Here is a 22,430-nt window from a genome sequence, read left to right on the forward strand (position 1 = left end):
TAATCCTGGCATCTTTGGGCTAGGGTCCTGCACCCATGGTCCTTTCAGCTGTTTGTGGTGTACTTTTAGATGATCAGCTAGCCAGACTCTCTCTAGTACAGGGGTGGGCAAACTTTTTTGGCCTGAGGGCCACATCGTGGTTGCGCAACTGTATGGAGGGCCAGGTAGGGAAGGCTCTGCCTCGCCAAACAGCCTGGCCCCCGCCCCCTATCCACCCCCTCTCACTTTCCACCCCTGACTGCCCCCCTCAGAACCCCCAACCCATCCAACCCCCTGCTCCTTATCCCCTGACTGCCCCCTCCTGGGACCTCCGCTCCCATCCAACCCCCTGTCTCCTAACTGCCCCGACCCCTATCTTGACCCCTGACAGACCCCCGGGACTTCCACTCCCAACCCTCCCTGTTCTTCATCCCCTGACCACCACCACCCCCCGAAACCTCGGCTCTATCCAACTGCCCCCCAGAACCCCCTGCTCCCTTATCCAACCTGCCCCCTTACCAGCAGCAGGAGCTCGCAGCCGTGACATTCAGCCAGACCCAGCTGCACTCCCTATGCTGCCCAGTGGGCGCGGCAGGCCAGAGCACTGCCCGTGTGGCTGCGGGGGAGGGGCTGGAGACTAGGCTCCCCAGCCGGGAGCTCAGGGGCCGGGCAGGACGGTCTTGCAGGCAGAGGGAAAATACTTGAGTATTTTTGTCTAGCACATTGTGGAAATATTAGGCTTCCTACCCAGACCTGGATCTTCTTGGGGGTGGGAGGTGTTTTTTGTTTTTTTGATTTATTTTTGAAAGCTTTTTTTAAACTTATAAGTTTCTCACCAATGCATTGTACTGTGGAGAACTTCAGCAACCAGCTTGGACATCCAGTTATACACCAGTATATTTATAGAGTCCACTCACTCTTTTTGGATGTCTGCCTCACCCTATAACATGATTGGAGCTTCAATGTCTGTCTCTACCCAACTGGAGGGACATTCATAAGATGTTCTTTGTTCAGTGTGAGAGGGGAGAATTCAGTTATCAACAAGTTGTTGCAGATCTGTTTTTTAAAAGTCTGGAAATGGCTCACTGTTGTCTATGGTGAATGTAGTAATGTTTGTATGTAGAAGTAGCTTCTGACCAAGTTGATCCTAGTGGAGTGTAGAAAGTAGTAGACTAATGAAGCCAGCTTACTTTGAGATAGTAATAGGAGGACAATTTGCAGTTTGGCAGTTACAAATGTATCTGTGGAACGAGACTGAGGCTGGATCCATTCTGCCTTCTGAAACTGTACAGTTGTAAACCATCTAGAATGCTTGTGTGTGAATATGGGGCATGTTGCAAATATTTTAGAAGGAACAGAAGGTATTTACATTTCTGTAGATCTAGAACTATTTTTCTTGGTTCCACAATGGTGTACACAAGTAATGTATTGTTTATATCCTTTAAATTTAGTGGGTTTGGTTTTTTTGAATCGTATGCTGTATTTTTACAACAAGAATCTCATTCATCTCCAACTGTATAAGTTGTTGTGAAGAAATTAATATGATTTAATATTTTAAGATTTTTAATTGCCATGGCTAAGATGACTATCTTTGTGAGTGTTTGTGAAGCACTTTCTCCAGCAAAGATATAATTGAAATATTCTATGTGAACACATTTTTGTTTCACAAATAGTTGCTCTGTGATTCTTACGCTAAGGTTTCTCACTTGGGTAAGCACCAGAAAGTTCTTTGTAAGGTTTGTTTAACTTCTTGTGCTTCACACATCACAAAGTAACCAAGTTAGCACAGTGACAGCATTCTGTGTGTTTTTGATAGGCATGTAAACTTGAACTTAAATTCTGCCTAACAAAAACCACAGTGTAGCATCAGGCAAGATTAGAATAAAATTGCAATTATGTATACATGTTTTTTAAAACTATAGTTATGAGGCTTCTATAGTAAATCTTAGAACTTGTGAACAGATTTAGTCAATAGGCGGACTGCAGGCCATATCCAGACTGCCAGACGCTTTTGAATGAACCAAGAAATCTTTTTATTTACTTATCATTATTGTTTTTTTCTTCTCTGGAGTCTGGACTTTGATAATACCTCGACCAAGAAATTGGGATCTTGACAAAAAATAATTGACTACCCCTGCTATAGAAGAATCTAGTCAACACAAATGCTTGTATATTCTGTCTTCTGTGGAAATTCTGAAAGGTCACAGATCTAGCTTTTAGAGTTGGCAGATTTTTATCAATGTACATCATGGGAAGAGTGAAAGGTGCAGACAGGGTTTGCTCAGATACCATGGTGATGGACAACTATATAAAAACCTAGATAGGTTGCAGTGGCAACGTTCTTCTTTAGTTGAAATAGTCTTAATTTCTGCTTAAAAATTCTGCTTTGAATTTACACCCTGTACAATCCCACTGACTCTTAAGCGCTTGCATGTAATGGTTGTCAGGTTTAAGTTTCTGTGAAGATACTGGAGACTTCTTTAAATTCTGCTTTTATACTGGATCTCATGATGATGATGATGATGATGATGATTAATCCAGTGATCTGCAGTCATACAAGTTATTTTTGGATTGTCACAGGTTACCCCCTTTCACTGTAGCTGAGGAGCTTGTTTTATTTCTCTGAAATTAATAGGTGTCTACAATGAAATCTATCCCCAAATATCAGAGTTGTTACGTATGTTGGTTCTCTCCTATGCCTGTTTTGAGCCTACCTCTTGAGCAGTCTTCCATATTCTTGTCATAGCTGTTTTTCTTGTGTTGCACTTTCTACAGAGTACAGTGTGCTGATGGCCAAGTGAAATATATAAAAAATCCTAATCTCTTGAATGTCAGTCTGGTAGTTCGGGTCTAGTGTGTGTGTGTGTGTGTGTGTGTGTGTGTGTGTATATCCTGTGCTCGATTTGGTTATTTGAGCATCATTTCATTTCATTTTTCATCCAAGCAGCACCAGTCTCCTCTCTGGGACCCAAAATGTAAATTCAAAAAAGTCTTATGCAGCAAATTATTAATATTTTACTATTCAAACACAATGGAAGGTCCTTATTTTGATAGTTTCAAGGTTAAACGTTCCACTGCGATCTATAGCTCTGTACTAGTGAATAAAGACCAGAAAGTAAAACTTAAATAGTAAGAGACTGGTGCAATTTCACTGTGCAAACAGACAAAAATGCAAAATGAGAACATGCTGCATGAATAATAAAATGTAAATATGTTAATTAAAAAGAAAATTGTTAAAATTTTTGATGGTAGAACAAGATCCTAATGGAAACATGGTTAAGAAATGGAGTTTAAAACAAAGTGTGCCTTGTAAGTATAGCCACAAGGCTGTATATATATAATGTACATTAATTCACTTTATCCAGTCACCTGCACTGGAAACAGAGTAAATCTCTGACCATTTCCCAAGATTTGTCAATATGCTACATCCTGACACCACCCACCCAGCTTCAAGTTAATCTGTTACTATTGTATTTTGCATGAACTAAGATCTGGACTGTATGTGGCATAGGCAAGTGTAGGAAAATTAAACTTTTAATATGTTAAATGCATGCTGAAGTGTGTAGTGAAGTGTCTTGACTCAGCAAGCTGATGATATCTTGAGGTGGTCTTTATGGACACACATTTTTAGAACCTCAAAAACTAATAAACTAAACTAATAAACAAGCCGGGGTGGGTGTGGGGGGTTATTTTTAAATATTGTAATTTGTAGTAGAATTGTGTGTAGGTCTTTGAGAGCTACAGTTTGCTTGGTGCATGCTTAGTTGTACTGTAAAACCTTTCCATATGTGTCCTGTTCTATATACAGACTGAGATCAAGCAGCATGTGTATTGTTCTTTAACACTATGGGCTGGTGAAGCCAGAATTAAGGGATTAGTGGCTGACAAAGATAGTACATTTTGTTAAACTCCCTTGCTCCCAACTCTCTCTAAATCAGAAATAGGTTCCACAGGTACTAAGCTACAAAAAGCAGAGGAGCCTCCAAAGTTTTCACAACAAAAACAAAACAAAAACCTTAATATCTGCTAGATATTCCTCTTAGTAATTTTCTCTTAACCAATTTGAGATAAATACCAGTGTGTTAAGAGTGAATCTATTTTTATACATTGTGAGTTTGTATACTTGTGTAGAGAAGCTAGCTGGGGCTCGTTTCTCTCCGGAGCGGCAAGGAACCACACCACCTCACTACCTTTGGGAATAGCTCTTGCAGCGAATTAGTCCAGCCATGGGAGTCGTCCTCTACGGCCTTAGTGAAGGTACAAATAAACACAGTGAGCCCAGGCCCTGGGGCAGGGTTTAGGGTCACTGGTGCGTCAGGTGCTCAGGCAGGGGCTGAGCAGTAACAGGATATAAACAGTAGGCCCAGGCCCTAGGTTCCAAGGGACCTGGGAGAGGGGGAGACGGCCACCCGCGACACAGGCCCTCCCTCTCCACTGCATCCCAGCCCGGGGCCTTGGCAGAGGCAGAAGACCCGCAGCTTAGTCAGTGGGGATCCTAGCCACAACACACTGACATGGGTTTTGGCAGTGCTGCAGCCAGACTAGGGTCAGCTGCCCCCGGGCTACTTCCTGGGGTGACCAGACAGCAAGTGTGGAAAATCAGGAGGGGGGTGGGGGGTAATAGGAGCATATATAAGAAAAAGACCCAAAAATAGGGACTGTCCCTATACAATTGGGACATCTGGTCACCCTACTACTTCCAGACTTCCCCTCTTAAGGTACCTGGGTTGGGGTGGTGTCCTCAGGGGGTCCAGTACCATGGTTTCCTCAGGATAGCTGGCCAGGGGCAGGCTCAGCAACTCCTCTAGGTAGCTGGGGCAGGGCAGGCTCAGCAGCTCCTTTGGGTAGCTGGCACAGGGCAGGTCGGGCCAGTCCTTGGGTTTTCCGCAGGCCTCTGGTCTTTCCCAGTTGCAAGCTAGGCCGGATGCGTCTAGCCTCCCCGGCAGCTGCTTTCCCAGTGAGTCCTGAGGTTGGGCCTTTATAATTCCGGGGCAATGCCTGACCTTCTTGGGGGGTGGGCTCAGAGCTCCATGGCTCTGCCCACTCTGGTGTCTAGAAGGGCTCCTCTCGGGCGGCAGGGAACCACACTGCCTCACTACAACTTGGAGTTTGAGTGTACCAACTGACACACTTCTAATTTCTTCCTCTCAGGTTGCTCTCCCTTTCATTTTTACACATTCAAGAATTTTATCTAGCTATACTTTCTTTTCAATTAACCTTGGTTTCTTTTAAATATCATAAACCTTTCCTCTCCTCTCTTTTTAAACAAAAGGCTTCTGGTTTTGTTTAAGATTAAATTAGTACTTCGGACATTATTTCAGAAGTCTCTAAGTAGTCTGTATTCTCAGACTGACTTACATACTCTGCTTCTTAGTTAGCATTTCTATTTTTGATATCTTTATTTGCAGCCATCATATTAAGCCACATTTAGCCAATTGGCTAAATTTTCAGCCTTATGAAAGTCATGCCAGGTTTTTTGTTTGTTTATTTTACCATGGATGATTTATAAAAGTGCTTGTAAAAGAGAGTCTTCTAGTAGTGAGTAAAGCCACTTGTAGATTTCACAGGTTACTGTTGGATACCAGCAGCTCTGTGTTGCATCTTGGGTCTTGTTTACAGTTAGGATATTAGGCTGTCGTTTTTGCTAATTTTGAGCCAAACAGTCTCCTTTTGTGGGGAAAGAATGTGAAGGAGAAAAACTAAGTTTAAAAAAAAAAAAAGACTCCTCAGTTTCAACTTGCTGAAATCTTGATTCATATTCCCTTTAAGGGGATCAGGAAAACAACAGCAGAGACATGAGGGGCTTGCGTTCATGTGGAGCCACAGGATTAGCAAGGAATCCAGGTCCCCAGTCCTACACCTCTTGAGGCGTGCATTTGAAGAGCCTGAGTTCTGTGACTTCACATTTTGGCTGTGCTTCCCTTTGACCACAACTCTGTGCTACTCTTCATCTGAGTGGCTGTCAGATATGGAGTTCTAATGCAGCACTAACGATTGTTTTTACAGTTCACAGAGACTGTTCTGATTTTTACCTGCCCTCTTATCAATTCTGTGGAATAGGGAGAGAGGATGCTGCAGAAGGGGAGCTAACAATGTAGCCTTTCCTCCCTTTCTTCTCAGGCGTTTCCCTCAAATTTTCTCTTCTTTGATGTGGAAGAGAAGAGAGACTCATAACTCAAAAACAGAGAGATGCTTTCTCACAGCTGTGCCTTCCAAGTTTGGTATGAACACTTTAAAAAAGGTTCAAGTGACTTTGACAGTACATTTCTCTTTGGTTCAGGCAAGCCAGATTCATTGATCAGATTAATTGAACTCTGAAGATTCCTAACTAAGGTGGAATTATTGAGATGACAGCCAAAAGTAGTCACTCATTTAACACGTGTTTTGCTATTTTGGAATCTTACATAACTGTTGCATCAAGGCAAGTCTATAACTTCTTGATTTGGGTTGGACTGTGCCATGCACAGTAGATAATATTCCCTTTTTTTATATGAATAACCATAAATAATTCCAGTAGAGTGCTTGCTACCTTACAACCAGCCTCTCTTAAATCACACTTGCTCCATACCTCTTCTGAGTCTACTTACATTCTATATATTTTTGTCATGCATACATAAATCCTTAGAAAAAACTTTAAACATAAGCTTGGATTTCAATCATGCCTATTTATATTCTAGATAGTACTCCCCAAAGGTACAAAAATATTTAGAATATTAGAAAAAGCATCAAGGAAATGCATTACAACACGTTCTCATGAAAGAACCCACCAATTACAATATAACTAAATGAAATACAAGATATGGAACAGCTCTGATGATAAACCAGAACTGATTTGAAGATTGTTGTGCTTCAGCCTGTGAACTCATTCTAAAACACAATAAACACACCACTATCACTTTGACCTGTATCTGCTCTGTACTATATCTAGAAAGGTAGCTTTTTCTTATTTATTGTACATTCTGAATAAGTAACACCTATCTACTAACCAAACAGAACTCTGCATTAAGGCCCTGATTTGTGAAAACATGTAAGCATGTGCTTAAGTCTCAAAGTCAATGGGACTTAAGCATATATGTTAAGCACATACTTGGTATTTTATTGTATTATGGCCAAAATATTTGCATAGCCAACTGTGCAAATGCTATACAAACTACTAGTTGACCTTTTAGTTTACAATGTAACAATATTGCAACATATTGTTGTGATATAATTTCACACTATGTACCTTTGCATTTTCTTGTGTTGAATTGTACATCAGATACCTGATGCGTTCCACCTAAAACCTGTGTACTTGCTTGTAAATATCTTTTGTAAAACAATTCCTTTTTAAATAATCCCAAATTGTGTACTCGTACTCACACTGTCTCTTGGTTTTTCCATTGGTCCTGTACCCTACTTGTATCCTATTCAGTCAACCATACTCCATTGACATCTGGAGGTTCATTTTAGCAATATGTGTATCACTAAATTAATTTTACAACTTAACAAAACTACGCTGTATGGATTTAGGAAAGTTCAAACTAGTTGTAATCAGGGTGGATTTGATTTAAATCATTAGTCAGGAAGACTCAATTTAATCATGGATTTCTACGTAAAAGTGCAATTTTTGTTGGTTGTTATAACCTTAATAAATATTCTTCATAACTCGAGAGAGATGTAGGTTTCATTTTTAGAAGGTACACACTATATATTTTTAAGTGATTTATTTTGAAAACTTTTCAGATTAGTTTTACAACTATATCAGAAAATGAATGATTGATTGTTTGTTTCGCTTTATTTCATTTACCAAAGATAATTGAAGCAGATATTTATGAAGTCATTGAGAGGTGAACTATCTCCAGTTCAACAGATTAATCATTAATATTTGGAGGATTTTCTTGCTATGCTGTATTAGGAGAATATCACCAGACAAACATTTAAATTGTTTTATTTAACTAAAACAACAACGTTATTTATTCTGGATTTTTTTCTTCACCAGCAAACATATAATATTTTAACAAAACAAACATATGAATTTTTGAATTTAGTTAAACATGATTTTAAAAAACTTGAATGTTTGTTTTTGTTAAAATTGTTTTTAACTAAAATAGTTAAATGAAACATTTTTTAAAAACAAAACAAAAATTAAATCAACTAGGTCAGCTGGGTCAACCTGAGAAACTTAAAATATTGGCTTCCTCAGCTAACTCAGTCGCCTTCACCTTCAGTTTCCTGTTTAAGGTTTGACCCTGGTACCAAGTATTGAGAATATTTGCAAGAAAATGAGCAGGAGATAGTGCTTGTCCCATTCGTTTTTCTAATGCTTGTAATTTAACTCTGTCATTGAGATCTTAAGAAGAGAAATATACACTCAGTTCCTTCCAAATTTCAACTGCGTCAGCAGTAAAATAGCTATTTCCCCCACATTGTGTTCAAGGCTACAGAAATAGGCTTCAGGGTACTCAGCATGTGTTCAACATTTCTCTTAAGACCAATGTTGATAACTTTAACTGTGACAGTGCCATCTATTTTTTCATGATTTTGTTCACAAGCTGTCATCAGATTAAGCCAGTTCTTGATATAGTGCTCAAAACAGCCCACTACTGAGTTCCATCACATGTCTTGTGGGAGAGTTAGCTTGGTTCCTCCCACTTTTTTCAGAGCAGCTGCTGTAAAGTGGTTGTTGCAGAGGTATTTTGCTATTTCAACAACATTAGCCTTTATTTCTGGAACACTGACGTCTTTGACTAGGAGGTGTATCAAATGAGCACTGCAACCGTATGTTATTAGCTTGGGACTCTCTTCTAAATAATTTCTTCTCATCTTGGATACATTTGCAGCATTATCTGTGACCAAGCTGCATACTAGACATTTGAATTTTTTTTCTAGAGTTTGTTATAGCTTTTACTGCTGCTATTTGTAAGTATTCTGCTGTGTGTGCATTTCCTGATGTATCAGTTGTTTCTGTAAGGAAGACAGTCCCTTCTTCTGTCACACAAGCACATACAACAGGATCATTGTGGACATTGCTCTACCCATCAAGACTTAGGTTAACAATTTCACCCAGACCTTTTACATGCTGCTCAATTTCTCTTTCATACACTTTATCCAGCAGTTTGCCTGTGACATCTGCTCACTTGGGTAGACTATATCCTGGTCTTAATGACTGAACCATGTTAATGAAGTGTGGGTTCTCAATCCTACGGAAAGGAGAGTTTGTTGCATAAACAAACCGGGCAATTTTTTCATCCATTACCTCTTTTTGTAATCCTCTGGTTCTCATCACAAACTTATCTATGGTTGTTTCTGGATGATGGAGTTTTTTGGTTGTTTTTGTTTTTGCTATGGATGATATACTGTGGCTATGTGACACTAGCATTGGCAGATAACTCTGAAACTATAGAAAATGATGGTGCTCTTGAAGGTGGATAGTCTTCAGAATCCTGTATATTGAGGATAGATTTTCTAACAAAATAAGTCAGTGCAGTTATTTAAGTATTATTACCATACTGCTCATTTAGTATTACTCATTGCATTCACTGACAGTACTACTTTAAAGGTGAAATTGTAAAAGGAAGATCTGCCTGATTCAGCTATTTATTTTTTATCACTACTGCATCAAAAATGATAATACCATAGAGTAACAACTATATTTTTCACTATCTTTTAGATGGAGCACTGAGTCCCACAGGGTAGATAGAAAGATTAACCTAAACAATCTATACAGAAGCCCCAGGAACCCCATAAAATTGGGTCCCTAATCCATGAACTATTGGAACTCATTTACAAAACTTTTCATAAACATTACATGAATATATTGTCTCATACTATAGAACTAGAATTTATAATCCCTATTCAATGATGAGATATCTTTGAGCTATAATGTATCTTAATTAAAACTATCTTTAGATAGGCTTTTCCCTCAAAATCCGATTTAAGAAAAAAATCCAATTTTTATTTATTTATTTATTTATTTATTTATTTTAAATAATTGATTTTTATGCACCCTAGTTGTAACGTGCTTCCAAGTCTTAGACTAGATCAAGTAGATGAAGAATGTCCTAGACTGACAATAAATCATGTGGAAGTTTAGAAACTGCCTTTAGAAACAATTGATGTACTTAATCTCTAACAACAGATTTGACTATCCTTTAGCTCAGCACCACTCAAATTGTTGCTCTCAAAATCTGGGAATTTAATAGCAACTTTAGTAGGTGATGACCACTAAAGAAGGGAAGGGATAGCTCAGTGGTTTGAGGATTGGCCTGCTAAACCCAGGGTTGTGAGTTCAGTCCTTGAGGGGGACACTTAGGGGTCTGGGGTAGAAATTGGTCCTGCTAGTGAAGGCAGGGGGCTGGACTTGATGGCCTGTCAAAGTCCCTTCCAGTTCTAGGAGATTGGTATATCTCCTATTATTATTAACTTTGGTAGATGATGAGCCTTTTTTTTTTTTTTTTTTTAATGGCTAGAATGCAGTGAATATGAAGAGTATCATGTAGGTTCCTGCTACATCAACACCTAGAACTTCTGTTTTACAAGGTGATCAAAATACAGTGAAAGGAGTAAGATATTTTATACCATTGTTAACTAACGAAGGAATTTTTAATTTTTTTTTGTAGTTTTGTCACTTTTGAAGGCTTCTTCACTCTGTGAACCAGTCCTTCATTGGTTGGTTATACACTGAAATTTTTTTCTGTCTACAGTAGGACCTCCCTCTTGATTTCCAGTGGTAGTCGTGAGAGGATATTTTTCCTGGTAGCTCTTACTCTTTTCACCAGTCCCCTCTGGTGTATGTATGTATCTGTGTTGTTTGTTTACTATTTGTGTTTTGCTTTATTATCTTCCATGGTAGCTTATTACCTCCTCGTAAAATGTGCCCTAACACATGCTGAGCTACTTCCTGTTCTCTTGGTCTTTCAAGATTTCCTAAAAAGTAACAGTTATAGATGAAAGTGTGGATGTGGTAGTCTAATAACTTGTTTTAGCAACTTGGTTCATTCTTAATTTCTGCAAGCGTTAAAATACCCTGGTTCAACAGACTCTTGATCAAAATTTCTACTTTGTTTGCCAGATGTCACCTTGGCTTAAATGCTTTCATCAGTGTTCTAAAAAAAAAAAATTAAACTTTACCGTTATTCCTGTTTTCTTCACAATTTGAAGACATCTTAACAATAGGTCCTAAATTAATGGCCTTTGTGGGATTTTCAGATGCACTCAACATTACCCTAATTGTACTCGCATTGAATTCATTGAGTTAGGTCAATGATGAACACTCTTGAAAATCCTGCTATTCGTATCTAGTGTAAACATTGAGACCCTTTTAAAAGGTGCTTTAGAATCGTAAGGCATTATTAAATAACTCAGTGTTCTTTACCAAACCATTTTATAAATGGGAGAAATTCAGCCAGAGAGAATAAGTGGGATTTGTGGAAGTGCCTAAGAGAATTAGGAGTACTAGTCCTGTTAGAAGTCCCCAGTGACACTCTCTCCAAGCATGTGGCGGTTGACAGTAGAACCTAGAGTCCAATCTGTAAACAATACTTGCTTGCTATTGTTTGTTTACTACTTTAGTACTGAGTATCAGCATATAAGGTTTAGGATTAAAAAACTGAATTCTACATTTATCATAGCTTGTAATGGTTTCCTACTGTGTGTGTTTTTTGTTTTTTTTTTAATACACATATAGGAGGACAAAGAAGCTAAGAATCCTGTGCCAGACAAAGGAAACCATGGACTAGCTCCAGGAAATGAGAAATTCAAACCTGTGGTACCCTGGCCTCATGTTGAAGGCATGGAAGTGGACTTAGAATCTATTCGAAGAAAAAATAAGGCCAAAAATGAACTAGAACATCATGTTGGTGATAACAATCAGCAGAACATCATGGAGAGGCAATATCTCACATTTAAGCCTCAGACATTTACATACCATGATCCTGTTTTACGACCTGCAGTCCTTGGTAATTTTGAGCCCAAAGAACCTGAGCCTCATGGAGTTGCTGGTGGTCCTGGAGAGGAAGGCAAGGCATATGTATTAGGACCAGACTACAAAGAATCCATTCAAGCCAGCATTAAAGAGTTTGGGTTTAATATGGTGGCAAGTGATATGATCTCACTAGATCGGAGCATTAATGACTTGCGTCAAGAAGAGTAAGCAGACTTCTTATTTTTTGTTCCTGTTTTGTTGTTGAAAGATTGCATAATTTTTTTACGAGTTTTAACCACATCTTTAAAACTAAAGAATAGATGAAGCCAAATAAGATATCTTGTGTTAGCAGACTGCCTGTTGCATCATATCGAACACTTTTTCCTGTCTTCTTATTTTACTTAATCCTTTCTTGACTATTAATCTCAATTGCTTGCCCCTCTGAAGTAGTCCATTCTCCTGCCCAGTCACTTGAATTAGGATGTCTTGGGTCAGCCACTTCTTTAATTATCCTTTTTTATTTTTAATCTCTCAAGATTTTTTTAATATTGTGAATAAGCCTTTTTATGTCCTTTTTAAAGTTTGCGCAGAGCATTACAACACTTCCTCTTCCCATCACTCCGCAAGCCCTTTAAAGAGAGCTCTTTGTAACAGAAAAGCAAAACTAAGAAATATATTCTTTCCCTTGATGTATGCACCTATAACTCTGATTACCTCCCTACATCCACAAAACTATTTATGTGCCATAGAGATGTTTAGAACTGAAAGCTGACATCAGCATAATCCTAACCACTTTGCTTCTTGCATGTTGTAGTGAAGAAAACAGCCTTAGAGATTTAAATTTCTTACTCTAGTATGTGGGGGTTTGGAGGTATATTTTGATGGGGCTTGAGAGTTCTTAACAATTTCTTCCAATTACTCTACAGATACTCTTTCTAGCAGCTTGTGAAGGCTGGATTGTGTTCAATCTTCACGTTGTCCTTCTTATATCTGTGTTAAGAAAAGCTCCTCTGAGTTCAATATATTGATCACTGCTAAATCATTTGCCACTATTATTTATTTATTTATTTATTTATTGTTTTTTTTTTGTTTCTGTTTGCTATGTGAAATATGGTACTTGTCTATCTCATTCACTTGCCATCCCCATATGTGGAGCTGTACCAACCACAGGGCTTGAAGCCAAGCTCTAGATTGTATGTCTCCAGCTGTGGCATTTGAATCATTGGTTGAGTGATTGGTTACTGTAGCACCACCCGTGTATTTTCTGATGAGTGTTTTCCACTCCAGGAGCTGGGACACAATCAGCCATCTGCTAACCTGACTCATACTTTTTATATCTTCTGTTATTTGAATTTACTGCCTGCTGCATGCTTGTTAAAAAAGAAAAAGAGCATATTCTGAATTAACCGCTTAGACACTACAGCATTTTTTTCCCCTTATCTTCTTTTTTTTTTTTTTTTTTTTGTGCTGAGGTCCACAGATTCAGTACAATGGGTACTTCTGCCTGCTTGCAGCTTGGGGACAGTTCCCTGCAGTTTTTTCTGCTTCCACAGTGGCCAGCAGCTCAGCCAGACCTCTTTACCACACAGCTTTTCTGAGGAAATTTCCAAATGTTGTTATTTCAAGTGTTTATAAGATCAGCTGAATAATTGGTTTAATTCCCAGATATATCCCAAGCCTGCTTTTGACTTATGCAGAGATTGACCCATCAGCTTCACTTCCCCTTCTGAGGTGTCTGCAGCAGTTGCTCCCCCTGCAAGCTTCAGGGAAAGCGCTATACCAAGAAAAGTTAGAGGCAGAAGGAAGAGTCTGTATCTCACTGCTCTACCCTTGCCATTAAGTGTCTTGCTGGGGAGCAAGAGTGTAGTTCCCTTCACAGCCCAGGTTGGGTGCTGTCACCTTGGACTCTCTCTTCTCTGGGTAGGAAAGGATTTGAGGGGACTGGAAAAAAGGTGGCATCAGGGCAAGCAGCTCCCGTCTCTATGAAGGGAGTGAAGCCAGAATGGCAATGCACTTGAGTCCCAGTAGCCCCCACCAACATCCACACCTCTGACTGTAGAGTTTGGTTGGCCCCCATCCACACACACACTTTCCTATCCCTTCCCCACCCTCAGTCCCCTTGGATTGGAGATGGAGACACTGGATATCACACAGATGCTACCAACACTTGAGAATGCAGTAAGCGGGCCTTTTGGTTAAGCTCCCTCTCCTCTGCAGCCAACTTCATCCTCCCTCTGAAGCAGGATTATGGGGACAAACTCCCAAAGGGAGAAATTAAATGAGTAATAGAATCAGTGCTGGGTTCTCCTGCTCACCTCAGAGTGCAGCATGGTCGATCAGTGCAGAAAAGACAGGCTATAGATTTGCTGATTCTTTTAGGCATGCAAACATGCAATCCCACAGAGGCAGTTCTTCCTTCTAAGTGCCAAAATCAGAGTTTGAGAATCAAATAGTAAAGTATATTTAAAATATGAAAAAAAGAATTGAGCCTCTTTCAGGCAAGAGAGTATTAAATATTGTGCAACTTACATTTAGGAAGTCTACTGTTGTCTTAGACAAGCTATAGCTAGCTATCCCTCCTCATGCACCCTGGGAAAATGTAGTGGAGGGATAGAGGTTTCCTATTGCCCCCAGAAGATGCAGAAAGTGTCTGGCTTGCATCTCCAGCTGCTGCTGTGGTTCAACATGCCCTAAGGTCCAGGCTGTTGTTCCCAACTTGAGTTATAGGTTGCCATGTGTCACCATCACCTCCACTTCTTCCTCCCAGCTGATTGCTATGAAGTGATCAGAGGGACAGCAGTACAGATGTGAAAGAACTGGTAGGCTGTAAGCAGCTGCTTGACTCACCATTTCTTTCATTTTACTCTACTCTCTCACCAGCCTCCATTTTATAAAGCTGGAAGGTTGCCTGGTTTGCACACATCAAACTTAACTTGGTATCTGTACCAAAGAGAAACTCAACTATCAGTGTTTGGAAACTAATTTTGCACTTTGCAGCAGTACTCAGATTGAACCCCTGCAGAAAGATTCTTTTTACTTTCTATCCATTAATGAAGGCCTCCTGATGGCTCCTATCTCCAATCCAATCAAAGTTGGGGGGAGGGGTATTTGAAATGGAGCTTTCTCTAATGAAAGGCAATATTATACTTTTAATTCTGGCAGGTAGTTCTTTCTACAATCATTGCATTCGTTCTCTGCGCAAATTCAAGAAATAGTCTTCCTTCAATTAAGCATCAAACTCAAGGTCTTATAAGACCTGTCAATCTCAGGGCAGAGTAGTCATCTCTCCAGTATTGAAATCTGCTAGACAGCAGATGGCTATCAATACATAAATTCACCAAATTCTGCATATTGATTATCGAGTCTTAACCAATGCCATTTACATTCTTTTGGCAAAAGTCTTCTTCATGCCTTAGTGCATGAGAAGATGGATACAATATTTATAGATAATCTACCTCATTTTGGATGTCCATGGTTAAAGCATGATCCTGCTTCCCAAACTGAAGCTACGGTGCTCTGAAAATCCCATTGTAATGGATCTGTGTACCTTAGCATGAAGAGGAATTGGAAAATTTTTATCAGTGCTTATCTCAAAATTTCTTTCTTCAAGTAATAGGATCCACAGATACAGTCCATTCTAAGAACAAATGGATCATCCAGAATAGCTACAGAAACTGATATCCAAGGATTTAGGTTTGCAGTCATTAGATAGAATTCACCTTGCCCCGAAGTAGGAGAAATTGTTGTTGTGCTTTTTTACCTAAAGCATATTTAATCCAATCTGTAAATTAGGAAGGTAGATTTGAATTATGCTGGCGGTGGAAGTTTTCTCAACTGGAGGATACTTTTGAAGGTGAGGCATTCTTGGGCTGCTAGTGCCTGATAGGTCTCTCCTGCCCCCACACTGAAAGCAGACTGAAGTACCCATTGTCACAGATCTGTGGACCTTAGTACTTGAAGAAAAAAAATTTCAGGTAAGCATGGATGAATTTTCCTATTACCTGGGTTAAGCAAACCAGTGTTTCATCTTACTTCACATGGTGATTTTCTGTATAATAGGAGCTGTTTCTAAAACTACTCAGTATGCAGATGTGTCTCGCATGCAAAACAAATGTGTGGCTTTTCTAGCTTTTTTAGTATAAAGCACACTTTTTTTTTTTTAACTGTGTCTTAATCCCCAAGAAACAATTGAAATTGGAGCTGCATGCTCTAGTTTTATTTCCAATTACACACACAAACCTACATTAAAAACATTACTAACCTTATAAAATCACGCGCTCAGAAGTTAGGACATCCCAGAATTAAGATTACCTGGTCTCGAGGAAGCGTCCACCGTTACTCTGTGGGGATGGCGTATGCAGTCTTGTCAATGTAGGAGCTGAGAGAGGCTCAAGCATGCTTAGTGAGGATGGATTCTTCAGAGATTAAAGAAGTTAAATTCTAAGTAATATCTACTGAGCATATGTGAACTGCAATTTTTTTCCCAAAAAGTTTATAACTTGGCCAAATATAGGTGGATTTTTATGGTGACGGACACCAGCCACATCCTACAATGACTACAACCTCTGTGAAATTTCAAGTCCCTGCTCCCAAGCATTGGGATGCTAGAGTTCTTAGAGAAAGTTGCCAGAATTTTTTAATATGGGCAAAAACAACGTATTTTTCCCTAACCTCGTTCTCTGAAATGGCTGAACCACTTTGGCTGAAATTTTTCCAAGAAAAAAAAATTTGAAAGAGAAATATATTCAGCATGTAAAATTCCAGCGAAAAAGTTATAAGCAAATGAATACAAAATCTTATAATGGGAAATGTCTGGCAAACTTAACAATAGGTGGTGCTAACAGTCCTGCATATAAAACTACACAGCAAAATGTATCCAAGACCGAAACAACAGGACTTCGACATTTCATGTCCTTAAGAACGCTGTGTACACACGGCATTAATTATAGCAGTAATTTTACCGCTTGCAACTTTTACTCTTGTGATTGTCAGTGAGGTAAAAAAAGTTCTCCTATTAAAAAGATATATTTGATAGAATAACCTAAATCCATATGTGGTCTCCTTTTGGTAGAGAGAGTTCACTGTGCTAAGTTAATTCAAACCAAATACAATGTAAAATGTGTATCTAGTATTAGAAACTTAAATCAAGAAATTTTCTCTTAGGGTATTCTGTGAATAAATAATACTTAGAAACTCCTTGTCTGTCCTATTTACTAATTTTTATCTTATGTTAGAGCCCTTAGGCCAGAGATGTTCATACTGTTGATCAGATTATATGCCAGGATAATAAACCGGAATAATTAACTATGTTGGCCCTAGGAAAGAATGAGTACTCAACATATTGTTCTTCTATTTGCCATTTTATTATATAACCAATAGAAATCGTGGTTACAAATGTGATGGCTTTGTTAGGATTTTATTTATGCTAGATTTTCTCTCTCCCTCTCCCCTACTGTTTACCAATATATGACTTTTCAGTTATAGGAGAAAAAATTGAGTAGTTTGGTGGCTGGTAGATTAAAGTATTTGTGTGAATGTTTGTGACATAACATGGTGAATTAGGTTAATCATCTCATACATAATAATAGATCCAAGGCTTGTGTATCTCAGATGCTGCTGTGTAAGTGCTACACTTCTTAAAATCTGACTTTGGTCAGCATGTTATCATTTTAAAGTTATAAACTGAGCAAGGCTATTTTGCTGGCAACAAAATATTCATTGTAATATAACTTTAAAAAAAAAAAGACTTTCCATCAAAGCAAATTGTGTGTATATTATTAGTTGAAGATAAAATAAAATTATCATAGAATTGTTTTCAGTAATCTTTAAACCAGTAAGACACAGATGTTTAATTATGTTGCTCCTTTGAATTTATTGTTGCTCTTCCTCCCAGTTCTTCCAGGGTTTCTCCCCTCCCTTTTCCACCTTTAATTACTTTATAGCCCTTAAAGGGTATATCCTCTGACTATATATAGCTGTATATTTTCAATGAAGGGGTACTGTCATCATGGATAATTTATTAAATAAACAAACACTTTCTGCTGATTTTAAATCTCTTTTCAGTAATCTGAAATAAAAAAAAACAAGATTCTCTTCTCCTGTTCTTTTGGTCACCTAAATATAACATAGTTTTATTTTTTTTCAAGATCAGTTTTTATAAATGAACAATCAATCCATTTTGATCTTGTTTATCTTAATTAAAAATTGCACTTCAGAAGTGTCACAGTTGCTTATCATGTGCCAAACACAACTTATTTGTGTACCAAAGTAAAGAAAATACTTCCTTCAATATATTTTTGCAGCATTGTGTATAATTCCACTTTTACAATAAAATATACTTTGACGAATTATGAAAAATTGTAGGGAATAAAGTATTGTTTCTAAATTTATAAGGGTTTAGCAATAGGGTGGAGTTCTCCTTTTCCCTGTTCCCTAACATTTTAGGAACTGATAAGAGCAAGACCGTCAACCATTTTGATGGTTGTCTCAAAAGTGGAAGAGCAAAGACTTTTTTGTTTTTTCCCCTTAAATCCTATAGTTTTTGGAGGGCAGGGAGGTTTTCCTTATTCCTAGATTATTAAAGGTAGGAAATAACCTGTCTTGGTAGGAATATAGAAGTATGGTGAAGTATCCATCCTCCCTATAACAATCTGGTGAAAAATAGCCCTTTATTAGGTCAGAGTCATCATAATTATGTGAAACTATCACATCAACATTCAATGCCAATGCCAGATTTTGTGAGGAAGCCGCTGCTAACCAGAGAGGGACAATATTTAAACTGAGCACACAGAGTGAGTTTAATATGTTATAAATCAGCTGGTCAATGCGGGTTCCACAGCCCCCTGGGGATCCACGAGCCCTTTCAAGGGGGCTGTGGGGCTCCGCGGCTGAAACCCAGACCCTGAGCCCTAGCGCCCCTCACAGGGCTCAAGTCGGGACTCCTGGGAGGTGCAGGGCTGAAACTTCGCCGGTGTAGTGGTACAAACAACTCCCTGGCAGAACTTCCTATCTAGGTTGTACTGAGCATGCTCACCCAAACTGAGGCTCAGTAGGTAACTGCTATTGGTGAGGAAATGTGCCGGCTGCTGTTTTTGCCATTACACCGGGCACTGCAGTGCAGCTGATGCTCTGATTGGTGCCTTAGAGCAGGCAGCTGCAGTGTTCCCTCCTCTGCTCCTCATCTCCCAAGTCCCAGGCCCCTTTGCTCCTGCAGAGGTAGCCGGTAAGAGCTGTCTGGGTTGGGAGACTCGGCTCCGGGAATAAGGACTACAGGGGAGCCTTCCCAGCACACAGCCCCTAGTACCCCCTCTCCCTGCACCCTGAGCTACCCCCTGCCTGCACACAGCCCCTAGTGCCGCTCTCTTTGCCCCCTGAGCTGTCCTCTGCCTGCATACAGCCCCAGCTACCCCCCTCCGTGCACCCTGAGCTACACACAGCCCCAGTAACACCCCTCCTTACACTCACAGCCACCCCGTGTGCACATGTCCCCAGCTACCCCCCTCTACACCCTCCCTCAGCTACCCTACTGCTTGCACACAGCCCCTAGCTACCACCTTCCTGCGCCCTAAGCTGTTTTCAAACTTTCTGAGCTAAGCCCCCCACCTGTGAGTTGTAATTTTTGATTGTGCCCTCCCCCACCCCCAAGCCAGATAGGCAGGTGGCCTGCTGAGGTGAATCAGGTGGCAGCACTGGCCCCTGCTCTCCGCCCCCCAAATAGAAGTCAGACTTCGCCTATGCTGAAGGCCCCTACCCTGAGCCCTCTTTCCGTCACCCCTCTCCTCCAGCGGGGCCCTGGAGTTTTTATAGCATATTGAGGGGGACCTCAAAGAGAGAAGAAGGTTGAGAACCCCTGTTCTAAACAGCTGTTAATTTTTCAGTCAGCTCCACTGTATAACAAAGGAGATTCCACAGGAGGACTCAATGCCAAAGCTTGCTTACTTCACGAAGGTGGTGATTTGCTTAATTGCATTGTTGTACTAATTACACATATGATACTGTTTAATTAAATAAGCTTTTAGAAATTACAGTTGATATGTCTCCTTGGAAACCAAGCATTAAGGACTTGCTTTCATTATACACGAAGCCTAGGGAAAAATCAATTTTTGTAATTTGGCACACTATAATAATGCCATGAACTACCAAAAAAGAGGTTTTATTATGCAAAAAGCATACTAAAACAGTGTTTTCCTGAGACTTAAGTTTATGAGAATCAAGTGAATTATAGCGATCAGACTTGAAGAAGAAGGCTATACTATTTACCGCATGTCCTCAGCTGCTTTGTTGGCAAGTCTCCAAAGGAGGGGGAAAAATATAGCTGTTTTAAAATTTAATTAGCAGTGTATTGGTGGATCCGACCTCCAAGGTCTTGTGTGTAGCAGGAAAATGTGAAAGCATTTTTCTGTACCAGTCCATCTCTACCAATGCCACTAACAGAAGAAGAGTGTACATGGAGCCAGTGAGCTTTAATACTGTGTGCTGCTGCCATTATATATTTTCCCATTGTAGATGCACTCCAAATGTGGGTTATTCCCCTCCTGGGGGGAAAGAGACATTGGCACAGGCATAGGTATTTGTAAGTGAATTTATTTGTACGTGTACTTAGTCCGAAATGGGGAGATTGAGCTGTAAACAGAACATTAGATTCCAAAAATCAAATGGGAATATAGCACAACTCTTTCAGAGCTCTGCATTCAAGGTCTCCACTAGACCTTGCAGCTTTTTTCCATCTGCTGTATGCAAGACTTCCCAGTCCTCACCTGTCCACTTTCATCATGTGTTTTCTTTTGTTCTAAATGCTTTTGGGCAAATGGAGTGTTGCTCACCCATGTCAGATGTTCAGTAGCACAAACAAGAAACTCAGTACCATCATTGACCCTATTTGCTCAGTATCATTTCCACAGCAGGCTTGTTACAGGGAAAAATATGATGTTAGAACACAAGTTAGCAATATGATGTTAAACACAAGTTAGCATTTGGTGTACACAAGAACTGTTATGATTAAGAAATCAAGTCAGCATGAAATTTATTAATATAGCCTCTTAATCTTAGGCAATAAAGCATATAAGATAAATGAATATTAACGCTAAGATTAATCTTCTCCAAAAGTCAGATACAATTTTAAAATCACCCCATTGCAAAACAATATATAATAATAAAATAACCATGATTAAAAATACCTTAGTTCATATAGGTCTCATGATCCTCGTTTTCACATCATTTTTTCTTCTTTTTCCAGACAACCAGGCAAATAGAGTGGGAGGTTGTTTTGCTCCTTTTGCATTTGGGAGGTCAAAACCTTTTCAAAACTAACTACAAAATCTTTAGGAATACAGATAGAAGAGCAATGTAAAGCAGAAAAATTCCAGCATAAAGTCCATGATGTAAGTGCACATTAGGGTGACCAGAGAGCAAGTATGAAAAATCGGGATGGAGATGGGGGGTAATAAGTGCCTATATAAGACAAAGCTCCAAATATCGGGACTGTCCCTATAACATCGGGACGTCCCTGTAAAACCGGCACCCTAGTGCACATTACATTTTCACCTTTTATCACAGCGGAGTAGCATGAGAGAAATCAAAGCGTAGTGTGAAAAAGCAGCATTTTTACCGACTGCAACAGAATCCAAAATATGAAACTCTTTGTGGTAAAACAGAAAATATTTATTGGGACCATAGTCTGAAAAATACCTTATTTCAAGGGCAATTTTTGTCCCAAAATTACCACCATCTCATAACAATTTGTGTCCCCTTATTTTTATTGTTGAAAATTATTTACATCAGAAATAAAGAATCTTAAAACTGATGCTATAGCAAGAGTTATTTACATGAAAAATAATGAATTCTGCATTGTTTTAACTTTCCTGCATTAACCTTTTTATTTTATTTATTTAATCCCATATTTGGGATTTTTGCACAAATTGTATTCCACATCTGGGTACTGGCAGATTAAGAGATATGTCTGAGATACCCGTTCTTCCATGCACTTTAATAAATATAGCCACTACTTTGAAAAAAGTTTGTTCTTTGGTAACTGAAGGGCAACAGTAGGGCTGGAAGTAGGCAAAGCTGGGATGTGGTGTGGAGTGTTAGCCATTGCAGCAGTCTCCAGTTGTTAGCTTGACTAAATAGCTGTGGGGATGCTATCCCCTATTAAGTCATGGAAAAAGTGGTAAACCAAACTGACTGAAATGATCCATTTGGGGACTGTTTGTTCACCTCATCTTCAATCATTTTCCTGTTTTATAAAATATATTTACATGACTATCGTTTACATGTGGATTGCCTATAAACTGCATAGAATATTTTCCATATGTAAATTGGAATGCTAAATTTACTTGGTCACGTCTAGTTAACAACAAAAATGATGCATCATAGTAGCAATCCTCAAGCCCACTTCTGGATTATTTTAAGTCCACGTGGTATATCAGGTAAGAGGGTGGGCTGTTAAGATTTCACAGTATTAAATGGCTGTTGGTTATTTCCAAAAGGTCATGGACCTTTTTCCTTTCTTTTGAGGTGACAACAGTAATCCATGCAATGTTTTCTGACT

General features: G+C 39.3%; 1 protein-coding gene across 2 annotated transcripts in view; it reads left to right on the forward strand.

Moving 5' to 3' along the window:
• GALNT7 (polypeptide N-acetylgalactosaminyltransferase 7) overlaps positions 1 to 22,430 on the forward strand; it is a 103,139-nt gene that overhangs the window by 36,795 nt on the left and 43,914 nt on the right. For both annotated transcript variants that reach the window (XM_050945336.1, XM_050945335.1), the window contains exon 2: positions 11,645 to 12,105. In XM_050945336.1, the coding sequence (XP_050801293.1) occupies positions 11,645 to 12,105 (461 nt within the window). The remainder of the gene's footprint in view (positions 1 to 11,644; positions 12,106 to 22,430) is intronic.

Source organism: Gopherus flavomarginatus, chromosome 3 (assembly GCF_025201925.1).
Source record: "Gopherus flavomarginatus isolate rGopFla2 chromosome 3, rGopFla2.mat.asm, whole genome shotgun sequence".
NCBI lineage: Eukaryota > Metazoa > Chordata > Testudines > Testudinidae > Gopherus > Gopherus flavomarginatus.